The sequence below is a fragment of the Physella acuta genome, unplaced genomic scaffold (assembly GCF_028476545.2).
Source record: "Physella acuta isolate Inbredline_101_S28 unplaced genomic scaffold, ASM2847654v3 ptg000769l, whole genome shotgun sequence".
In the NCBI taxonomy this organism is placed as follows: domain Eukaryota; kingdom Metazoa; phylum Mollusca; class Gastropoda; family Physidae; genus Physella; species Physella acuta.
In genome coordinates this window covers 538061-557951 of record NW_026732287.1, presented here as the reverse complement: position 1 = coordinate 557951, position 19891 = coordinate 538061, and the positions used below count along the sequence as shown (strand labels likewise).

Here is a 19891-nt window from a genome sequence, read left to right as displayed (position 1 = left end):
GTAATCTTAGAGGATTAGTGACATTCTATGGACAATGCCACACCCCCCCCTACCACACCTCCCACCCCCACCCCCATAATGCAACTAAAATCATGCAGGGATCAATAGCCTCACAGTTTGAGATCTGAAATCATGCAACAAGCATCGGCCCTGCAGTTCCACAGATTGAGATGCCTCGTATTTGAATCAGAAGGTCCTTGATCTTTCACCTTACCGACGACTATTTGCCTAAATAGTTTATTTTATCGAAACAGCATGTGGCATTTTTCTTGGTGGTTTGTACTTGCGGCATGGCTTCATTTAATGAGAACAGTACAACAACATGTTTTCTACAGTGTTCTGTGGTGGGATACACATTTCACTTGTACGGTCAAAATACACACAGTAACTATATATGTAAATATGTGTGTGTGTGTGTGTGTGCGTGTGTGTATGTATGTGAGTGTGTATACGTGGATGGGCTTTCAACGCCTATCTGGCCCTAGATCACATTATGGCCAATTGAGTTCCACATCCCACTTCTCGCTGGCAACCCAGCATTGGCCAGATAAAAACATCAGCGGTCCACTGAACTCTACTTCCCCTGCTCTAGGGCCGGTCACGTCTGACATAGATGTTTGCTGTACTCTACTGCACCTAATACGCTTGTGTTATCTTCTGGAAGTTTCAGGTCTAGATTTATTTCATCTTATAAATCCAAGCCAACACAATCTGTGTACCCGTACAACACAGCAACATCTCGGCTGTACAAACTATCACAGCAACATCCCGGCTCTACAGAGTATTACAAATCTCAGAGTCAGAGGAAAATTTTGTATTTCTTCTATGCCAATATTTTGTTTTGCTACATCCGACTTTTGAAACTGTTTCATCTAATTCTTCCTAAGTAGGTCAGACACCTGGTTAATGCTGGCTGATATTTTTTTAATGGATTTTCGAAAATATTTGCCCTCATTCTTTTCATTCACACACAGCCACAAACACACACACACACACACACACACACACACACACACATATATATATATATATATATATATATATATATATATATATATATATATATATATATATATATATATATATATACAATCTTGTAAATATGTGTATGTGTATGTATTACATAATTCTTAAGAAATATGCCATGTTTATTAATGTAAAATTAATATTTACAATGCCTCAGTACTTGAAAATACAGTGGTCCCCCACGTCACACGGAGCAGGGGCGATAACCACGTCACATAGAGCAGGGGCGATAACCACGTCACATAGAGCAGGGGTTATAACCACGTCACATAGAACAGGGGCGATAACCACGTCACATAGAGCAGGGGCGATAACCACGTCACATGGAGCAGGGGCCATAACAACCTCACATGGACGAGGGGCCATAACCACGTCACATGGAGCAGGGGCGATAACCACGTCACATGGAGCAGGGGCCATAACCACGTCACATAGAGCAGGGGCCATAACCACGTCACATGGAACAGGGGTGATAACCACGTCACATGGAGCAGTGGCGATAACCACGTCACATGGAGCAGGGGCTATAACCACCTCACATGGAGCAGGGGCCATAACCACGTCACATGGAGCAGGGCAATAACCACGTCACATGGAGCAGGGGCTATAACCACGTCAGTTGCTGATGACTACAGCCATAGAGTGATGGCTGGTTAGCGTGATGGTGAGCAGTTTGTGTGGTTCAGGCGAGAAATGACTGATGGGACGGTGGCCTAGTGGTCAAACCAGGTCATATCTGACACACACCCAGCAGACGTTGACACAAAGCTAGAAGACGTGGACACAAAGCTAGAGGACGTGGACACAAAGCTAGCAGACGTGGACACAAAGCTAGCAGACGTGGACACAAAGCTAGCAGACGTGGACACAAAGCTAGCAGACGTGGACACAAAGCTAGCAGACGTTGACACAAAGCTAGAAGACGTGGACACAAAGCTAGCAGACGTGGACACAAAGCTAGAAGACGTGGACACAAAGCTAGAGGACGTGGACACAAAGCTAGAGGACGTGGACACAAAGCTAGAAGACGTGGACACAAAGCTAGAGGACGTGGACACAAAGCTAGCAGACGTGGACACAAAGCTAGCAGACGTGGACACAAAGCTAGCAGACGTGGACACAAAGCTAGCAGACGTGGACACAAAGCTAGCAGACGTTGACACAAAGCTAGAAGACGTGGACACAAAGCTAGCAGACGTGGACACAAAGCTAGAGGACGTGGACACAAAGCTAGAGGACGTGGACACAAAGCTAGAAGACGTGGACACAAAGCTAGAAGACGTGGACACAAAGCTAGAAGACGTGGACACAAAGCTAGAGGACGTGGACACAAAGCTAGAGGACGTGGACACAAAGCTAGAAGACGTGGACACAAAGCTAGAGGACGTGGACACAAAGCTAGCAGACGTGGACACAAAGCTAGCAGACGTTGACACAAAGCTAGAAGACGTGGACACAAAGCTAGAAGACGTGGACAAATTCTGTAACCAGCTCACGTGTGTGTATGCGGTGATTGAAAGTACCCAGTAGCATCCCCACCAATAGGTCCTGCTGTCTGACATAGTCTGTTGTTGTACTTTACTTGAAGACACAGATCATGCCTCAAGACGACCTCACCCCCCCCCCCCCCCCCACCCCTCTTAACGCCCGTCCCTCCCCGACCCTGCCGTGTGAGAAAAGTGTTTCGTTGTTTGTCTTCACCCGTCATCGAACAACTTGTTGCCGACTATTTTGCCGGCTAACCGGCACTTGTCGACGCCACAGTCGACTCACGGTGCACTCATTCACCCGGCCCTCACTCGCGCTGACTCGCGCCGTCGTCTGCCCGCCGTCGTCTCCCACTGTCGTCTGCTGTGCGGTCTGCTCTATAAAGGCGATGAAATCCCCGACCTCACTAGAACAATTTCAAACTTGTGTGACGTTTTATTTTCCCAGTACATCACCAACAATTAAAAACACGGACTTGTATTCAAATTACAGTTGAACAAAACAAAACATTTCTTCTCGGAGCCTTCCAATATCTGTTGATTTAAAAACTGTGACTTCTGCTGACTCTTCACTTCTGCTGATAAGATTGTCTGCGCGCGCAGTCATTAATCAGTCACCATCTGTTGACTTGACAACCAGCCCAACTTTGAAGTCACCTAGACGAGTCACCACATTCATCTCACCATTTACCAACGCGTTGCTTGTTTCTGCCCATTCTTTCCCGTTGGACCAAGAAAGAGGTAAGGCATTATTTACATTTTTAACTACACCTCCGTGAGTTCTAATCACGTTGGTAAAGTTGAAAGACATTGTTGACTCACGCACATTTTTAACTACACCTCCGTGAGTTCTACTCACGTTGGTGTTAGCTTCACCCTCGCACGTCGAGCTGTAGAATATTTCTCAATTAGATTAATAAAGCTATTTTTTTCTGTATTTAAAGCTTTGGCCGTTGTGATGTTTAATTAAGACTATACGCCCTCTCTACTTGTGCGGCTATCGTTGCCTTTTTAAAACCATACTTTGCTAAATATGCGTTTAAATTAACAGCACTTCTTTCTTCAACTATGCACGCCCCGGGGGGGGGGGGGGGGGGAGATGTCCTTGAATGTGGGTGAACGTCTTGTCATAGAATGTTGAGCGGGTATTTACAAAGACAAAACGTTCTACAGTAGAAAGAGCCAGTACAGTGTGTCCACAGATCGTCTTTAATTTGCCGGCTTTTTTTTTTTCTTTGTACCTTGAGCGAACCAAAGAGAAGACGGTCAGTTATAAAAGCAAGAGAAATCATCTTTTGTTAAGACTGGCTTGACCGTTTCCATGGTGACAGGACTAGCGTGCCAGCTGACAGCTCAAGGTCGCACGCGACCAGTGCACGTGTCATTCACCTATTTCCTCACTCCCTGGGGTAGCGACCCCCCCTGCCCGTCCCCCCCCCCCCCCCTGCCCGTCCCCTAATCCCCAGTAGTCTCGTGCAACTGAGATAAAACCCAACTCAAACATCAGATCACAGGGGAGCTTGCTGGTCGGGTCGATAGAGCGTTGGCTTCTATACCACCAGCATTAGGTACAAACACACACAAAGATTCTGTTAGGTAAACCTGTCGTGATTGGAGGTGTTAATGTTCCTAAATGTGATACCATCTCACGGCTGTACAATAAGCATGCACACATCTGTGGACGACACAGATTGCCAGGTGCTAGAACAAGTTGAATACAGCCCCCACCCCCCCTCCCAGCTATCATGGTTAAAGACATACCCAACCCCAACCCCTAATTATGATGTGCCCGAGAGTGTCGACCCATCCGACCAGCCATTTAGTTGAACCAATCAGCGCGTGTGTAATCACAGCCAACCACAGATTGAACATCTGACGTAACCCTACAGCCGCCATTTTTATTTAACGGTCATTAATAGCCCGCGTGTCATGTGGTCTAATCACGTGGCTTGTCCTCGCTCTTTTCATCTTTCTCTCCCCTCTCTCCCTCTCTCCCTCTCTCCTCTTCTCCCCCCCCTCTTCCGTTCTCTCTCCAGCTATTGTGTGATGTTTGAGGAGAATCACGTGATATGCAGAACAAAAATCTAATTTGAAAATAGATTAAATTCAATAGCTTAATAAATTTCAATTGAATTTTAGAAACCAATTAGGAACAGCTTGTGTTGGGAATAAGCAGCGAGAGGACTGAATGCGCGAGACTTTACGAGATTTGAACATTGTGAGGACTGAATGCGCGAGACTTTACGAGATTTGAACATTGTGAGGACTGAATGCGCGAGACTTTACGTGATTTGAACATTGTGAGGACTGAATGCGCGAGACTTTACGTGATTTGATCATTGTACAACGTGTTCAAAATCTCGTGACAATGTCGTCCATGTTCTTATCACCCCCTCCAGTTCACCCCCGCCCGTCACGTTATTTGACCTCCGTGACACTTCCTGTGCCGTATCTGTCCTGACTTTATGGCTCCACGCCATCCCACAGCGGTACACATAACCCAGCGGCTTGTTGCGATTGGCTGGTGTAATCCATCCATCTTGACTGGCTCGTGAACCGGACATCGTGAGCCGGTCGTGACGCGAGTGAGCCGGTCGTAAAGTTTTACTGCCGGTTAGACGAGCGTGCCACCCAGTTAGTGAGTTGGTGAGCACGCTCGATTTGATCACATCTTACGTAACTTCTGGAGGTCAGCAGGGGCATTGAAGGTCACAGGCCACGGAATTTGTTGGGTGATGTGGTGTGGGGGTGAGATGTGGGGTGCTGAGGTGTGGGGTGGTGAGGTGTGGGGTGGTGAGGTGCGGGGTTGGGTGGTGTGGGGTGGTGAGTTGTGGAGTGGTGAGATATGGGGTGGGATGGCGCCGCACTATGATGGTGAGTTGTGTCAGGTATACGCTGATGTTGACGTCATTACTCCACAAACTCTTCAACTCACCACACAGTAAACATACGGCAGATTATGCCAGATTTTGTCACCACACCTACAGATTGCTGTCATTTGTGTTGGGGTGGTGTCGTCAACCCCACCCCCTCCCATCATGTCATATTTAAGAAAAGTGACGAACCCCCCCCCCCCCCCTCCCATCACGTGACAGCTCAGAGACCTACCGACCTAATATATTAACTACAGGTCTTGTTGTTTTAATCTCAGAGACCTACCGACCTAATATATTAACTACAGGTCTTGTTGTTTTAATCTCAGAGACCTACCGACCTAATATATTAACTACAGGTCTTGTTGTTTTAATCTCAGAGACCTACCGACCTAATATATTAACTACAGGTCTTGTTGTTTTAATCTCAGAGACCTACCGACCTAATGTATTAACTACAGGTCTTGTTGTTTTAATCTCAGAGACCTACCGACCTAATATATTAACTACAGGTCTTGTTGTTTTAATCTCAGAGACCTACCGACCTAATGTATTAATACAGGTCTTGTTGTTTTAATCTCAGAGACCTACCGACCTAATGTATTAATACAGGTCCTGTTGTTTTAATCGTACAAGATCAGGGGAAGTCACCGCGAATAATCAGCGCGGTAACTCGTGTCTCCTTTGACTAGTGACTGGTGTATTGATTCATACATCCTACCCCTACAGCTGCTGTAACATCCAACATACGTTTCACAACTATACACACACACACACACACACATATATATATATATATATATATATATATATATATATATATATATATATATATATTGGTATATATTTAGTCACTTTCGTGCTGATGTAAAAGTAATTAGTTTTTGTTTTAGATGGCGCGTGCAATTATGTTCTAAAATTAGTAACCAATGAACAACATGTGTGGAATTCTGTGTGATGTTGCAATGTGTGGACGCAGGTTGTATGGGGAGGAGGGGGTAAACTGTAATGACAGATGAGTTTGAGACCTATGAACACCATCCTCCCCTTGCTGTGGTGTGGCAGCTGACTCTGTGTGATGTGATGTTTGATGGTGGTGGTGCTGGTGGTGGTTGATTGTGGTGGTGGTGGTTGATGTTGGTGGTGGTGTTGTAACTACGTTGATCGCCGCCTTTTCCACAGCGAGCACGGTGAGCACTCATTTAACAACTAACACAATCACAACAACAATCACAAAAACAATCACAACAACAATCACAACAACAATCACAACAACAATCACAACAACAATCACAACAACAATCACAGCAACAATCACAGCAACAATCACAACAACAATCACAACAAAATCACAACAACAATCACAACAACAATCACAACAACAATCACAACAACAATCACAACAACAATCACAACAACAATCACAACAACAATCACAACAACAATCACAACAACAATCGCAACCAACTATATCAACAATCACAACAACAATCACAACAACAACAATCACAACAACAATCACAACAACAATCGCCACAACAATCACAACACAAACACAACACAAACACAACACAAACACAACACAAACACAACACAAACACAACACAAACACAACACAAACACAACACAAACACAACACAAACACAACACAAACACAACACAAACACAACACAAACACAACACAAACACAACACAAACACAACACAAACACAACACAAACACAACACAAACACAACACAAACACAACACAAACACAACACAAACACAACACAAACACAACACAAACACAACACAAACACAACACAAACACAACACAAACACAACCACCTGCAACAACAATCACAACCTCATTCAACAAACAGCACAAACTAATACCCAACAAACAAGAGTTATTGTTGTTTCTCTTTAAACTCCTGTTGTTTTTTTTCGTGAGCCTTAATCCCATTCTAATCCCATCCTAATCCACATATAAAAACAAACATTGAACAGAAAACTCTCCATACTGTTGACAAACTGCGTATTTAAATACCAGAGGTCACCACTCTAACAACAAAGGGCAGACAATCTTGAACTTTAATTTATCGTATCAATTTCCCTAAGCTTTGTTTTTTAGTTCTATTAATTTTTCTTCCGCTTAACTTGCGCCGCATTAGTTCTTTCATGTTTAGTTGCACTACATTAGCTCTTTCTTCTGATTTTGTTGACCCATTTTCTGTTGTTTTTTACTTTTCCTTTTGATTTTGGTTTGGTTTTATTAGCTTTTTTTCTTTTGTGTTTTGCTTCTCTATAGAGAGCTTAGGAAATCAAACAAAAAACTTAAACACTAAGGGAGACCCAGGTGACCCAGGCAACCCACCCGACCCACAGTCCCTGACCCACAAGAATAGCATGAAACTCTTACAGAAGGCGCAAGAAATTATCAGGTAAATGTGCAAGAAATTATCAGGTAAATGTGCAAGAAATGATCATGCAAATGACGTACAGTGCAAGAAAAAAACAGTGCAAATGATCCATAATCTAGTTAGATTCAATTTTAATTTTAACCCTATAAAAATATCGTGAGCACCTAAGCGAACTCGGTCTATATGTATCCTTTGTGGGGGGGGGGGGGGGGGGGGGAAAGAGAGGGGGAGGGGGTGTTGTAAGGGCGGAGTGGGCTTATGATGACGTTGACATGACGAGTGACGTCATGGAGGAGAGTCAACAAATCCTGGCCTTAAAGTACACCGGGAGCCTGTAACACGATCTGTGTTTTCTTGGGCGTCAGTGCAGATTTCCAGAAGTCAAATAAGAATTAAGATGTTGATCTGACCAGGACAAAAAATGATGTCTTAATGGGTGGAAACGTTTTATTTGCTAACGGTCAGCTATTGCAAAATACAATTGTTTTTTATTGACATGCATAAATGCATGTTGTAGTTGAGCATCATCTAGTTTTGGGTACTACTATCGTCAAATGAGAACCTTCGTCATAAAGTAAATGTATGCGCATATGAGAACCTTCGTCATAAAGTAAATGTATGCGCATATGAGAACCTTCGTCATAAAGTAAATGTATGCGCATATGAGCAGCCTCGAGAATCTTACACGAAATCAATAAACAACTTCTCACCATCTCGCTGTCTGTCGTTTTGTCTGCCATCTGGCTGTTTGTCTGTCGTCGTTGTCTTTCACATGACTGTCAGTCTGTCATCGTTTGCTGTCATATGTCTCCCATCTCGCTGTTTACCATCCGTCTCTCCCCCATCCATCTCTCCCCCATCTCACCAGAGTGGCGAGGTGGTGAGGTGGATGTAAATATCTTGTTTGTATCTCGTCATAACATAACTCGGTATGCGGGAGTTCCAACTACAGCTGTCCCCATATCCACATACAGCTGTCCCAACGTGCACATACTTTTGTTAGGGCAAGATTTCATGTTAGCCGAGAAAACATATTTTGATGTAGATCAAGATCTGATTGATGTACTTCGATCAACGTTAACACAATGCGTACACAATTATAAAGTACCGACTTGTGAAATGCGAGCTGTATTTCAACATAACAGCAATTGGTTGGGCTTGTTCAAGCCATAAATCTGCGTGAATACATCAGTTTGTTGCTAAAAATAGCTGTTATGGTAGTCTGCTGACCCATATTGAAAAACAAATCCATGCTAGACAACATATATATATATATATATATATATATATATATATATATATATATATATATATATATATATATATATATATATATATATATATATATATATATATATATATATATATATATATATATATATATATATATATATATATACATATACATATAATTAAAGCGTTATTTATAAAAATTATTTTGAGAATAACCAACCATAAACGATTTCATACACCCGATAAAGTGTATGTTCGTGTGCAACCGTGTAGGATTAGACTTATCAGAGAAAGTAGCTGTTCGTGCACAGCAATGACGAAAATCAAGTCATGTGATCTCAAGGCTTGGTCCTCATTGGCTGTTGCAGATGATTAAAAAGTACACGCAGACAAACGAAACAAAACTAAAAAAAATTGCCGGGACGTATCAATTTTATTGAAACCAATTCCCCGGACAAATCCCGTCAGCTTACGGACGTGATTCGGTTGTCGGAAAAAATGTCCGGTTCTCCAGCTCTCTTCTGACATCAGGCACGTGAGCTTACCGGATTTCCGGCGGCTGACGTCACGCGGTCGTGTCCTTGTATGCCAAATGTTAGCATACAATTTGTTGTCGTCTGCACTCCCGCGCCTCATCAACAAACACCAGCTGTATGTAGGGCGGTCCGGGTCGGTCTCAACACCGACACAAGTCTGTGTGGTCGGGGGTTCGAATCATCCTCGCACCAACACCGCCGTCTGTCGTGGGTTCGAATCACCTTTGCACCTACACCACCACCCCAACCTACATCTCACAAGAACATCAACATCTCAGTCGTCTTTGAAGACTGAGTTGTGTTTTTTACCTTTACCCAGGTGTACCAATAAACGAGAAAAGAAACAATTTGTTTCTATGTACAAAAACCTTCCGTAACCCCACACTTATATGAACAAATAAACTCCGACTACTTAGAACGACAAGGTCTCCAAACACTGCACTAACGGGTAGGAAACAAGCCCCACTCTACCCAGAGATTAAAGCGATTTGGTTCAGCCCACACCGCTGAATTCCCGATCAGATGGAATCGCCCACACGCGGACCAAACATTTCATGTTGAGACCCCCTTCAAATGGAATCGTCCAGTTGCGTCAGCAACAAGACAAATGTATTTTTTCTTGCAATCTCTTCAAGTGTGTGTGTGTGGAGGGGGGGTATCATTCAGACAACAAGATCTCTGGTATCAAGAGATCAGACTGGGGCAGGCACTGGGGGGGGGGGGGGGGGGGGAGGGGACGATTAACTCCCAACTCATTATTCCGTTGTTTGGAGAAGTGTCGCCTGATGGTCAGGTTAGAATGGTAGTGTGGTGGTAGTGTGGCTAGTGTAGTGGTAGTGTGGGTAGTGCGAGTAGTGTGGGTGGTGTGACTAGTGTAGTGGTAGTGTGGGTAGTGGTAGTAGTGTGGGTAGTGTGGATAGTGTGGGTAGTGTGGATAGTGTGGGTAGTGTGGATAGTGTGAGTAGTGTGGGTAGTGTAGTGGTAGTGTGGGTAGTGTAGTGGTAGTGTGGGTAGTGTGGGTAGGTGTGTAGTGTGAGTAGTGTGGGTAGTGTGAGCCTCTAATGGTCCCATATGCTAATAGATAACAATCTATCCGACTACAAATCTAATCATGTATGCATTATTGCATCCTAATTTTTTGTTTCCATAGAGCCAATACTAACCAAATAGTTGAGATGTATTCACATTTTCTTCTAGATATGTGAAGGCGCATAACCTATATACATACATACATACATACCTACATACATCCACAGATATACACAAAGATACATTCACAGGGTTTATGTGGGTGGGTGTTGTTCCTATATAGGCCGCATTACCCCCCCCCCCCCTGATATTTGGGTGTCGCTAAATTCGTTAGCTCCGAATCACGTCAACCACACACCAACCACACACCAACCACACACCAACCACACACCAACCACACACCAACCACACACCAACCACACCAACCACACACCAACCACACACCAACCACACATCAACCACACACCAACCACACACCAACCACACACCAACCACACACCAACCACACACCAACCACACACCAACCACACACCAACCACACACCAACCACACACCAACCACACACCAACCACACACCAACCACACACCAACCAGACACCAGCTTTAACGCCATCCCATGCCACCCAAAGAGTTCCAGAACAGATCACGTGATAACAGAGTATCAGCCCCTCCCACCACCCACATCCGACCCCCCCCCCCCCCCCCCCCCATTAATCAGACTCCGCTGTTTATCGCTCCATCTCCGTCACGTGATGGTGTATCTGGACCGGAAACTGTGACGATTACCAAACCGTTACGCCATCCGCCCCGCCCCAATAGTGTTTATCTTTGTTCAGGGGACACAACCCACAAGATAAAAACCTCGATTACTTCTGTCCCCCTTGTTACCTGGACTTTTAAATATCGATTAGCAATCAGACGAGTTAATTAAATTGTGAATAGTCTATACAGCAGTTAATTAAACTTGCAATCAATATCCGAATTACATCATGTAATTGACAGTCTACATCTGGCGCTTATGGCAAAAAAACAATGATTGTGTTCCTCCAATGATTGTGTTCCTCCCATGATTGTGCACTCAATGATTGTGTGCCTACAATGATTGTGTGCCTACAATGATTGTGTGCCCTCAATGATTGTGTGCCATCAATGATTGTGTGCCTACAATGATTGTGTGCCCTCAATGATTGTGTGCCCTCAATGATTGTGTTCCTCCAATGATTATGTTCCTCTCATGATTGTGTTCCTACAATGATTGTGTGCCTACAATGATTGTGTGCCTACAATGATTGTGTGCCTTCAATGATTGTGTGCCCTCAATGATTGTGTGCCCTCAATGATTGTGTGCCCTCAATGATTGTGTTCCTCCAATGATTATGTTCCTCTCATGATTGTGTTCCTACAATGATTGTGTGCCTACAATGATTGTGTGCCTACAATGATTGTGTGCCCTCAATGATTGTGTGCCCTCAATGATTGTGTGCCCTCAATGATTGTGTGCCCTCAATGATTGTGTGCCCTCAATGATTGTGTGCCTACAATGATTGTGTGCCCTCAATGATTGTGTGCCCTCAATGATTGTGTGCCCTCAATGATTGTGTGTCCTCAATTATTGTGTGCCCTCAATGATTGTGTGCCCTCAATGATTGTGTGCCCTCAATGATTGTGTGCCCTCAATGATTGTGTGCCCTCAATGATTGTGTGCCCTCAATGATTGTGTGCCCTCAATGATTGTGTGCCTACAATGATTGTGTGCCCTCAATGATTGTGTGCCCTCAATGATTGTGTGCCCTCAATGATTGTGTGCCCTCAATGATTGTGTTCCTCCAATGATTATGTTCCTCTCATGATTGTGTTCCTACAATGATTGTGTGCCTACAATGATTGTGTGCCTACAATGATTGTGTGCCCTCAATGATTGTGTGCCCTCAATGATTGTGTGCCCTCAATGATTGTGTGCCCTCAATGATTGTGTGCCCTCAATGATTGTGTTCCTCCAATGATTATGCTCCTCTCATGATTGTGTTCCTACAATGATTGTGTGCCTACAATGATTGTGTGCCCTCAATGATTGTGTGCCCTCAATGATTGTGTGCCCTCAATGATTGTGTGCCCTCAATGATTGTGTGCCCTCAATGATTGTGTGCCCTCAATGATTGTGTGCCTACAATGATTGTGTGCCCTCAATGATTGTGTGCCCTCAATGATTGTGTGCCCTCAATGATTGTGTGCCCTCAATGATTGTGTGCCCTCAATGATTGTGTGCCCTCAATGATTGTGTGCCCTCAATGATTGTGTGCCCTCAATGATTGTGTGCCCTCAATGATTGTGTGCCCTCAATGATTGTGTGCCCTCAATGATTGTGTGCCTACAATGATTGTGTGCCCTCAATGATTGTGTGCCCTCAATGATTGTGTGCCCTCAATGATTGTGTGCCCTCAATGATTGTGTTCCTCCAATGATTATGTTCCTCTCATGATTGTGTTCCTACAATGATTGTGTGCCTACAATGATTGTGTGCCTACAATGATTGTGTGCCCTCAATGATTGTGTGCCCTCAATGATTGTGTGCCCTCAATGATTGTGTGCCCTCAATGATTGTGTGCCCTCAATGATTGTGTGCCTACAATGATTGTGTGCCTACAATGATTGTGTGCCTACAATGATTGTGTGCCCTCAATGATTGTGTGCCCTCAATGATTGTGTGCCCTCAATGATTGTGTGCCCTCAATGATTGTGTGCCCTCAATGATTGTGTTCCTCCAATGATTGTGTTCCTCCAATGATTGTGTTCCTCCAATGATTGTGTGCCCTCAATGATTGTGTTCCTCCAATGATTGTGTGCCTCCAATGATTGTGTGCCCTCAATGATTGTGTTCTCCCTCCACAGAACCAGCATGTCCACCAGCCCCAACAAACACCAACTGTCGGTCACCTCCAACAACAACGCCCCAAAGTCACACTACAGGTAGGTCAAGGTCATTTCCTTCCCAGCGGGTTGGGATTTGTTGGGAAGTGAGCGGTAGGGTGAGGGTGGTGATGGTGGTGATGGTCCACCCAACACTTAGCCTTAGCGGGATTGACGTATCTGATGTTTGACCTTCACCTCCAGAAAACTCAACACTTTGTCCGATCTTAACTAAAGCTAACCACTCGAGATCTCGCTCATCCAGTAAACCACACGAGAATCTCGCCCATCCAGTAAACCACACGAGAATCTCGTCCATCCAGTAAACCACACGAGAATCTCGTCCATCCAGTAAACCACACGAGAATCTCGTCCATCCAGTAAACCACACGAGAATCTCGTCCATCCAGTAAACCACACGAGATCTCGCACATCCAGTAAACGACACGAGAATCTCGCCCATGACATAACCAAGCCATCAGCCTGTAGTAAAACCATTTTAACCCTCCACATCCCGCACGTAACTCATCATCGTCCATTAAATATGCATGTGTTTTACATGAGATCCAGCCACCAGAGGGTTAAGTATTTACTAGAGCTCACGTATTCAGGTGGTCTAGATTTGAGGTCAAGGCCGGTTGTCACAAATTATGTCTAAACTCCGGGCAATACAGTCACAAATTATGTCAAAACTCCGGGCAATACAGTCACAAATTGTGTCAAAACTCAGGGCAATACAGTCACAAATTGTGTCAAACTCAGGGCAATACAGTCACAAATTGTGTCAATGCCCTACGCTCCAACATAAAGGCTGTCACCGCCTTCATTAGCTAGGTCAAGTTTCTAACCATTATCTACTGACGGACATTCTCAATACGAAACCACTGGGAGACTGGAAAACTCGGATTTAACCAGTTCTGTCTGGTAGTGATGGTGGATGGGGGGGGGGGGGGGGGGGGGGGGGACAGTGGCCAGACGAGTTATCACTCACGTGACTTGAACAATCAAGCTAATTGCACGTGCCATAGGCTACAATTTACGTCATTACAGAGAAGCCAATCTTTAAAAAAAAATTTACTGCAGTTTGTTGAGATATGTTGTGACCTTGAACAGATCCAAGATGGCGCATGTCAAACAACATGGTGGACCGTGTGGTGTCTGGGGGGGGGGGGGGAGGGCGTCAGACAAGCGCAAAAAGTTCAATAATTAAGATCTGGTCACGAGTTCTCTAATCACGTGATAAGTACCAATATGACGTCATCACGACTAAAAATTTCCTGAAACCTGCCACATTTAAAAATGTGACATTTAAATAATTTGCTATTTAATAGTGTGATATTTAAAGATGTGATTAAAAGTATGAAATTTGAAAGATGTGATTTAAAAATTGTGTGTTTCTCCCCAGACTTGTGGTGATGGGGGCGGCAGGGGTGGGCAAGACGGCCATCATCTCACAGTTCCTCTACGACCAGTTTGTCTCAGAATACAAGTGAGTTACCTCTCTTTTATCTCACCGGATGTGCACCTGACCCGGGCCGGGGTGTTGTTGAGTGTGTGTGTGGGGGGGGGGGGGGGGTGCTTGTAGGAGGAATGGCTTGGTCAGTGAAGCAGTGTGTGAGTTGTCTATGTCAGGTTCGAAACCTGCCTACTCCAGCGCGAATGTTTAGATCCTGTTTTAACACGACGTTAGGAAGTTGTGGCCGAGGTGTCAGCTTCCACATCAGGACGTAATGAACGTATAGAATCCTAAGATCACACCTAGCACCCATCACCCAGCACCCAGCACCTAGCACCTAGCACCCATCACACAGCACCTAGCACCTAGCACCCATCACACAGCACCTAGCACCTAGCACCCATCACACAGCACCTAGCACCTAGCACCCATCACACAGCACCTAGCACCTAGCACCCATCACACAGCACCTAGCACCCATCACACAGCACCTAGCACCTAGCACCCATCACACAGCACCTAGCACCTAGCACCCATCACACAGCACCTAGTACACAGCACCTAGCACCTAGCACCCATCACACAGCACCTAGCACCTAGCACCCATCACACAGCACCTAGCACCTAGCACCCATCACAAGCACCTAGCACCTAGCACCCATCACACAGCACCTAGCACCCATCACACAGCACCTAGCACCCATCACACAGCACCTAGCACCTAGCACCCATCACACAGCACCTAGCACCTAGCACCCATCACAAGCACCTAGCACCTAGCACCCATCACACAGCACCTAGCACCCATCACACAGCACCTAGCACCCATCACACAGCACCTAGCACCTAGCACCCATCACACAGCACCTAGCACCCATCACACAGCACCTAGCACCCATCACACAGCACCTAGCACCTAGCACCTAGCACCCATCACACAGCACCTAGCACCCATCACACAGCACCTAGCACCTAGCACCCATCACACAGCACCTAGCACCTAGCACCCATCACACAGCACCTAGCACCCATCACACAGCACCTAGCACCCATCACACAGCACCTAGCACCTAGCACCCATCACACAGCACCTAGCACCCATCACACAGCACCTAGCACCTAGCACCCATCACACAGCACCTAGCACCTAGCACCCATCACACAGCACCTAGCACCCATCACACAGCACCTAGCACCTAGCACCCATCACACAGCACCTAGCACCTAGCACCCATCACACAGCACCTAGCACCCATCACACAGCACCTAGCACCCAGCACCCAGCACACCAGTGAACGCGTGAACATCTCGACCACACCAACCCACGAACAGAGCTTAAAGTAAAATAGTGGTAGTCACACGCTGTTACACCTATCCACAATACAAACACTAATCCACTGTTGATGGATACACCTATCCACAATACACACGTATCCACAGTGTACGGCCTGCTGTACTAGTGCTAGTCCCTTCATTGACTGATGCCATTTGGTCTAATATCTCCACGCAGGGTCAATCAGAACACAATTTTTTATGTTCATCAACACAGACGATAAACATTCATGAACTTTTTTAATGACTTCATCCTTATTCTAGTGTAAAAGGACAAAACAAAATAAATAAATAAAAGGACGCACTTTGGTGACTGATTTTTTTATTGACTTAATTGGGTGGTAGTTATTTTTTTTCATGATGAAACAAAAATAGCCCCAATGTTAAGTGCACAGGACCCTTCCCCTCCCGTACCAGACCCCCAACTACCTGTCACTGATACCAGCCCCCCCCCCCCCCCAATCTAAGCCACCTTGACACACTCCATATTGTGACGTTATTGACTGCCAGTTTGGCCTTGTACTATTGTACGGCAGGCGCTTGTTGTCTTGTTCTTAGAGTACAGTGGTACATGCTAGGCTTTAGTAGGGGAAGCTTTTTCTGAAATATTATGGTGGGGGGGGGGGGGGGGGGGGAGGGGGGGAACAGGAAGAGGGGGAGAGATTACTGATAATACTTCAGTTGGTTGGGAGCTTCATAACATACTACTATCAGCAGTCGCTACAAAACAAACAATAATTATCGGATCTCATATATATATATATATATATATATATATATATATATATATATATATATATATATATATATATATATATATATATATATATATATATATATATATATATATATGTATATATATATATATATATATATATATATATATATATATATATGCATCACTACCTTCAAACGTTCGTGTTCATAAATTTTTCCATGATATCTGAGCCCCCCTCCATTGAATTTCCCCAGAAACACTAGCAAATATTGGGCGAATATCAACTTTCTGATGTAATTAACGATAAACGCCAAATGACCCCAACCTAATGACTTGCCTCACCTTAGAATCCCAGCTGTCTCATACAAGTACAGCGCAGCTAAGCGCCCTTTGAACATATGTTACACGTCAATGAGAAGACCCGCCCCCCCCCCCCCCCTCGCTGACTCAGCGAAATATGAGATGGTGATGTCTGTTAATGATAACTCACATATACACACACACACATATATATATATATATATATATATATATATATATATATATATATATATATATATATATATATATATATATATATATATATATATATATATATATATATTTATATATATATTTATATATATGTATGTATGTAAATAGGTATGGAGCAGGAATGAAAGAGGAAATCTAGACACCCATTGTTTGATACTTTAAGTTATATGCATATAGCTGGTGACCAATGACCAATGTTTGTATAGTAAGCCCTTTGATGGCTAACCAATGACCAATGTTTGTATTGTGTGTCTGTTGCTAGGTAACCAATAACCAATCGTATTTTGTGTCTGCTACAGGGAGACTATTGAAGAGCTCCACCGAGGCGAGTACGACATGAATGGCGTCCACCTGACCCTTGACATTCTGGACACTTCCGGTTCGCACCAGTTTCCGGCCATGCGGAAGTTGGCCATCGATAACGGCGACGCCTTCGTTCTGGTCTACTCAGTAGAGGACGAATATTCGTTTCAGGTTCGTCTAGCTAGCTCTGGCTCGTACAATAATTGTATCGCTTCAGATGTCAGAGTTCTAATAGTTTGTCTGCTTTATTTCTGTGGAATTTTTAAAAATTTCAAACTCTCCGCGAATATTTAATGAGAAAAAGAAAATTTTAAAACTAAATCTGCTTGTTAGATATTAAAGTTGGTTTAAATAAGCTGGAACCAGATCTTCTTTTAGTTATTCCGATTTTTAAACTTGTATTTTATTTTATTATATTAAAGTCGTTTTATTTTTGCATCTACCTTAGTGTGATTGATGTAATTAACATAATTAATGACTTGCTCCACAGGAGATCACCAAACTACGTCAGCAGATTCTGGACGAGCGGGCGGAGAGTGACGTGCCCATCGTGATTGTGGCCAACAAAACGGACGTCGGCGAGTCCCGACGGACAATCCTTCCGGAAACAGCCGAGAGCCTGGTCTGTCTGGACTGGGGAAACGGGTACGTGGAGGCCTCGGCCAAGGAAAACATCAACATCGTCGGCATCTTCAAGGAGATCCTCCGACAGTCCAAGGTCCGGTACGAGCTGAGTCCGGCAGTCCGAAGACGCCGAGAGTCCATGCCGTCCTCTAACGACAACAAGAAGAAGAACAAGTTGGCCAAACGCAGGACGCAGAGCGTCAATACGTAAACCTACGTCAGACCACTGCGTGTAAATATATCACCGGCTTAACGAATCAAAACACGAGATCTTAATGACACCAGCATTGACGTCAATCCTAGAATGACATGTCATCAAACACCAAGTGACATTTATGCCATGTGTTATTAAAATAATGGTTAGAATGTTTTATTTTCTAATCCATGAAATCATAACCGTATCATCCATCGGGTTGGTGTTCTGCTATGTGTTAGAGGATTGACCTTTGGCAAGGGCAGTCACTCGCCTGGGCTGACCTCCATCTTGTTTCTATTGTACACAAAGGCTGCCTATTTTTGTATACATGCCAATGCAAACTTCGCCTTGACAATGTTTATTTAAAATATGAATTTGTATGTCTGTCTGTATGTCTGTCTAAATGTCTGACGTGTTTGACAGATCTGTGAGTGTGAAGCAAGTTTTGATACACGTCTGATACACGTTTGGTACAACTTTGGTACAAGTTTGATAACGTTTGGTACAAGTTTGGTACAAGTTTGATAACGTTTGGTACAAGTTTGGTACACAGTTGATACACGTTTGGTTTAAGTTTGATAACGCTTGGTACAAGTTTAGTACAAGTTTGATAACGTTTGGTACACGTTTGATAACATGGCTGAACATCTGCCGGCACATGGACTAATTAGAAGCACATCTGAGAAGTTATTAATAGAAGTGTTGTCATCAAATTGCGACTTACGTTTGTTCAATGTTTAGTTGTAGAGCCAATGCTTCAGTAGCCTACAAATGATCATGTAGCAACTATGATGTAATCATGTAACAACTATGATGTAATCATGTATAATGGAAGACACGTGAAGACACGTTTTTTTTTTACATTTTTTCTTTTCTTTGCAAAAAAAAATATAGTCAGGTTAAGGTGTTAAAAATTTCTTGTCTCAAGTTCAAATGTAATCTAGTTTTTTTTATTATTTATAATTTTTTTTTTACTGTTAGAATGTTGATAAAACAAGTTAATTAAAAAAAATATATTAGACAAAAACCAGAGCTGCAGCCTAGGATGGAATTTCAGTTCAAAGAACTTTTAAAGTTTCAGAAAGAAAACGGACGAATTCCCTCTAGTTTTTATGTAATTTCAGCGTAATGGTTTTTATTTAATTATTTTATGGAACTGATTTTTTTCTTTCTTCTTTGCCTCCAGCAGTATGAAATGCAAGGACACGCACACACACAACCATTCACACACACGC

At 43.8% G+C, this 19891-nt stretch overlaps 2 protein-coding genes across 2 annotated transcripts; both read left to right on the top strand.

Moving 5' to 3' along the window:
* The first annotated feature begins 1592 nt into the window (after positions 1–1592).
* On the top strand, positions 1593–2556 carry LOC131950517 (227 kDa spindle- and centromere-associated protein-like). Its single transcript, XM_059312708.1, has 2 exons — positions 1593–1640; positions 1795–2556. Exons 1-2 carry the CDS (start codon positions 1593–1595, stop codon positions 2554–2556), a joined length of 810 nt encoding a protein of 269 aa, XP_059168691.1.
* Positions 2557–3014: 458 nt separating this feature from the next.
* On the top strand, positions 3015–19270 carry LOC131950528 (ras-related protein Rap-1b). Its single transcript, XM_059312723.1, has 6 exons — positions 3015–3254; positions 7677–7809; positions 13476–13553; positions 14899–14982; positions 17833–18007; positions 18327–19270. Exons 2-6 carry the CDS (start codon positions 7775–7777, stop codon positions 18669–18671), a joined length of 717 nt encoding a protein of 238 aa, XP_059168706.1. The 5' UTR covers positions 3015–3254; positions 7677–7774; the 3' UTR covers positions 18672–19270.
* The last annotated feature ends 621 nt before the right edge of the window (positions 19271–19891 follow it).

Bases quoted from the DNA above. Each gene is read 5' to 3' on its own strand.
- LOC131950517 (XM_059312708.1), top strand. From the start codon at position 1,593: ATGGAGCAGGGCAATAACCACGTCACATGGAGCAGGGGCTATAACCAC. The intron at 1,641-1,794 runs GTCAGTTGCTGA...GTTGACACAAAG, and splicing joins GGAGCAGGGGCTATAACCAC to CTAGAAGACGTGGACACAAA.
- LOC131950528 (XM_059312723.1), top strand. From the start codon at position 7,775: ATGAAACTCTTACAGAAGGCGCAAGAAATTATCAG. The intron at 7,810-13,475 runs GTAAATGTGCAA...CTCCCTCCACAG, and splicing joins AAGGCGCAAGAAATTATCAG to AACCAGCATGTCCACCAGCC. The intron at 14,983-17,832 runs GTGAGTTACCTC...TGTCTGCTACAG, and splicing joins CAGTTTGTCTCAGAATACAA to GGAGACTATTGAAGAGCTCC.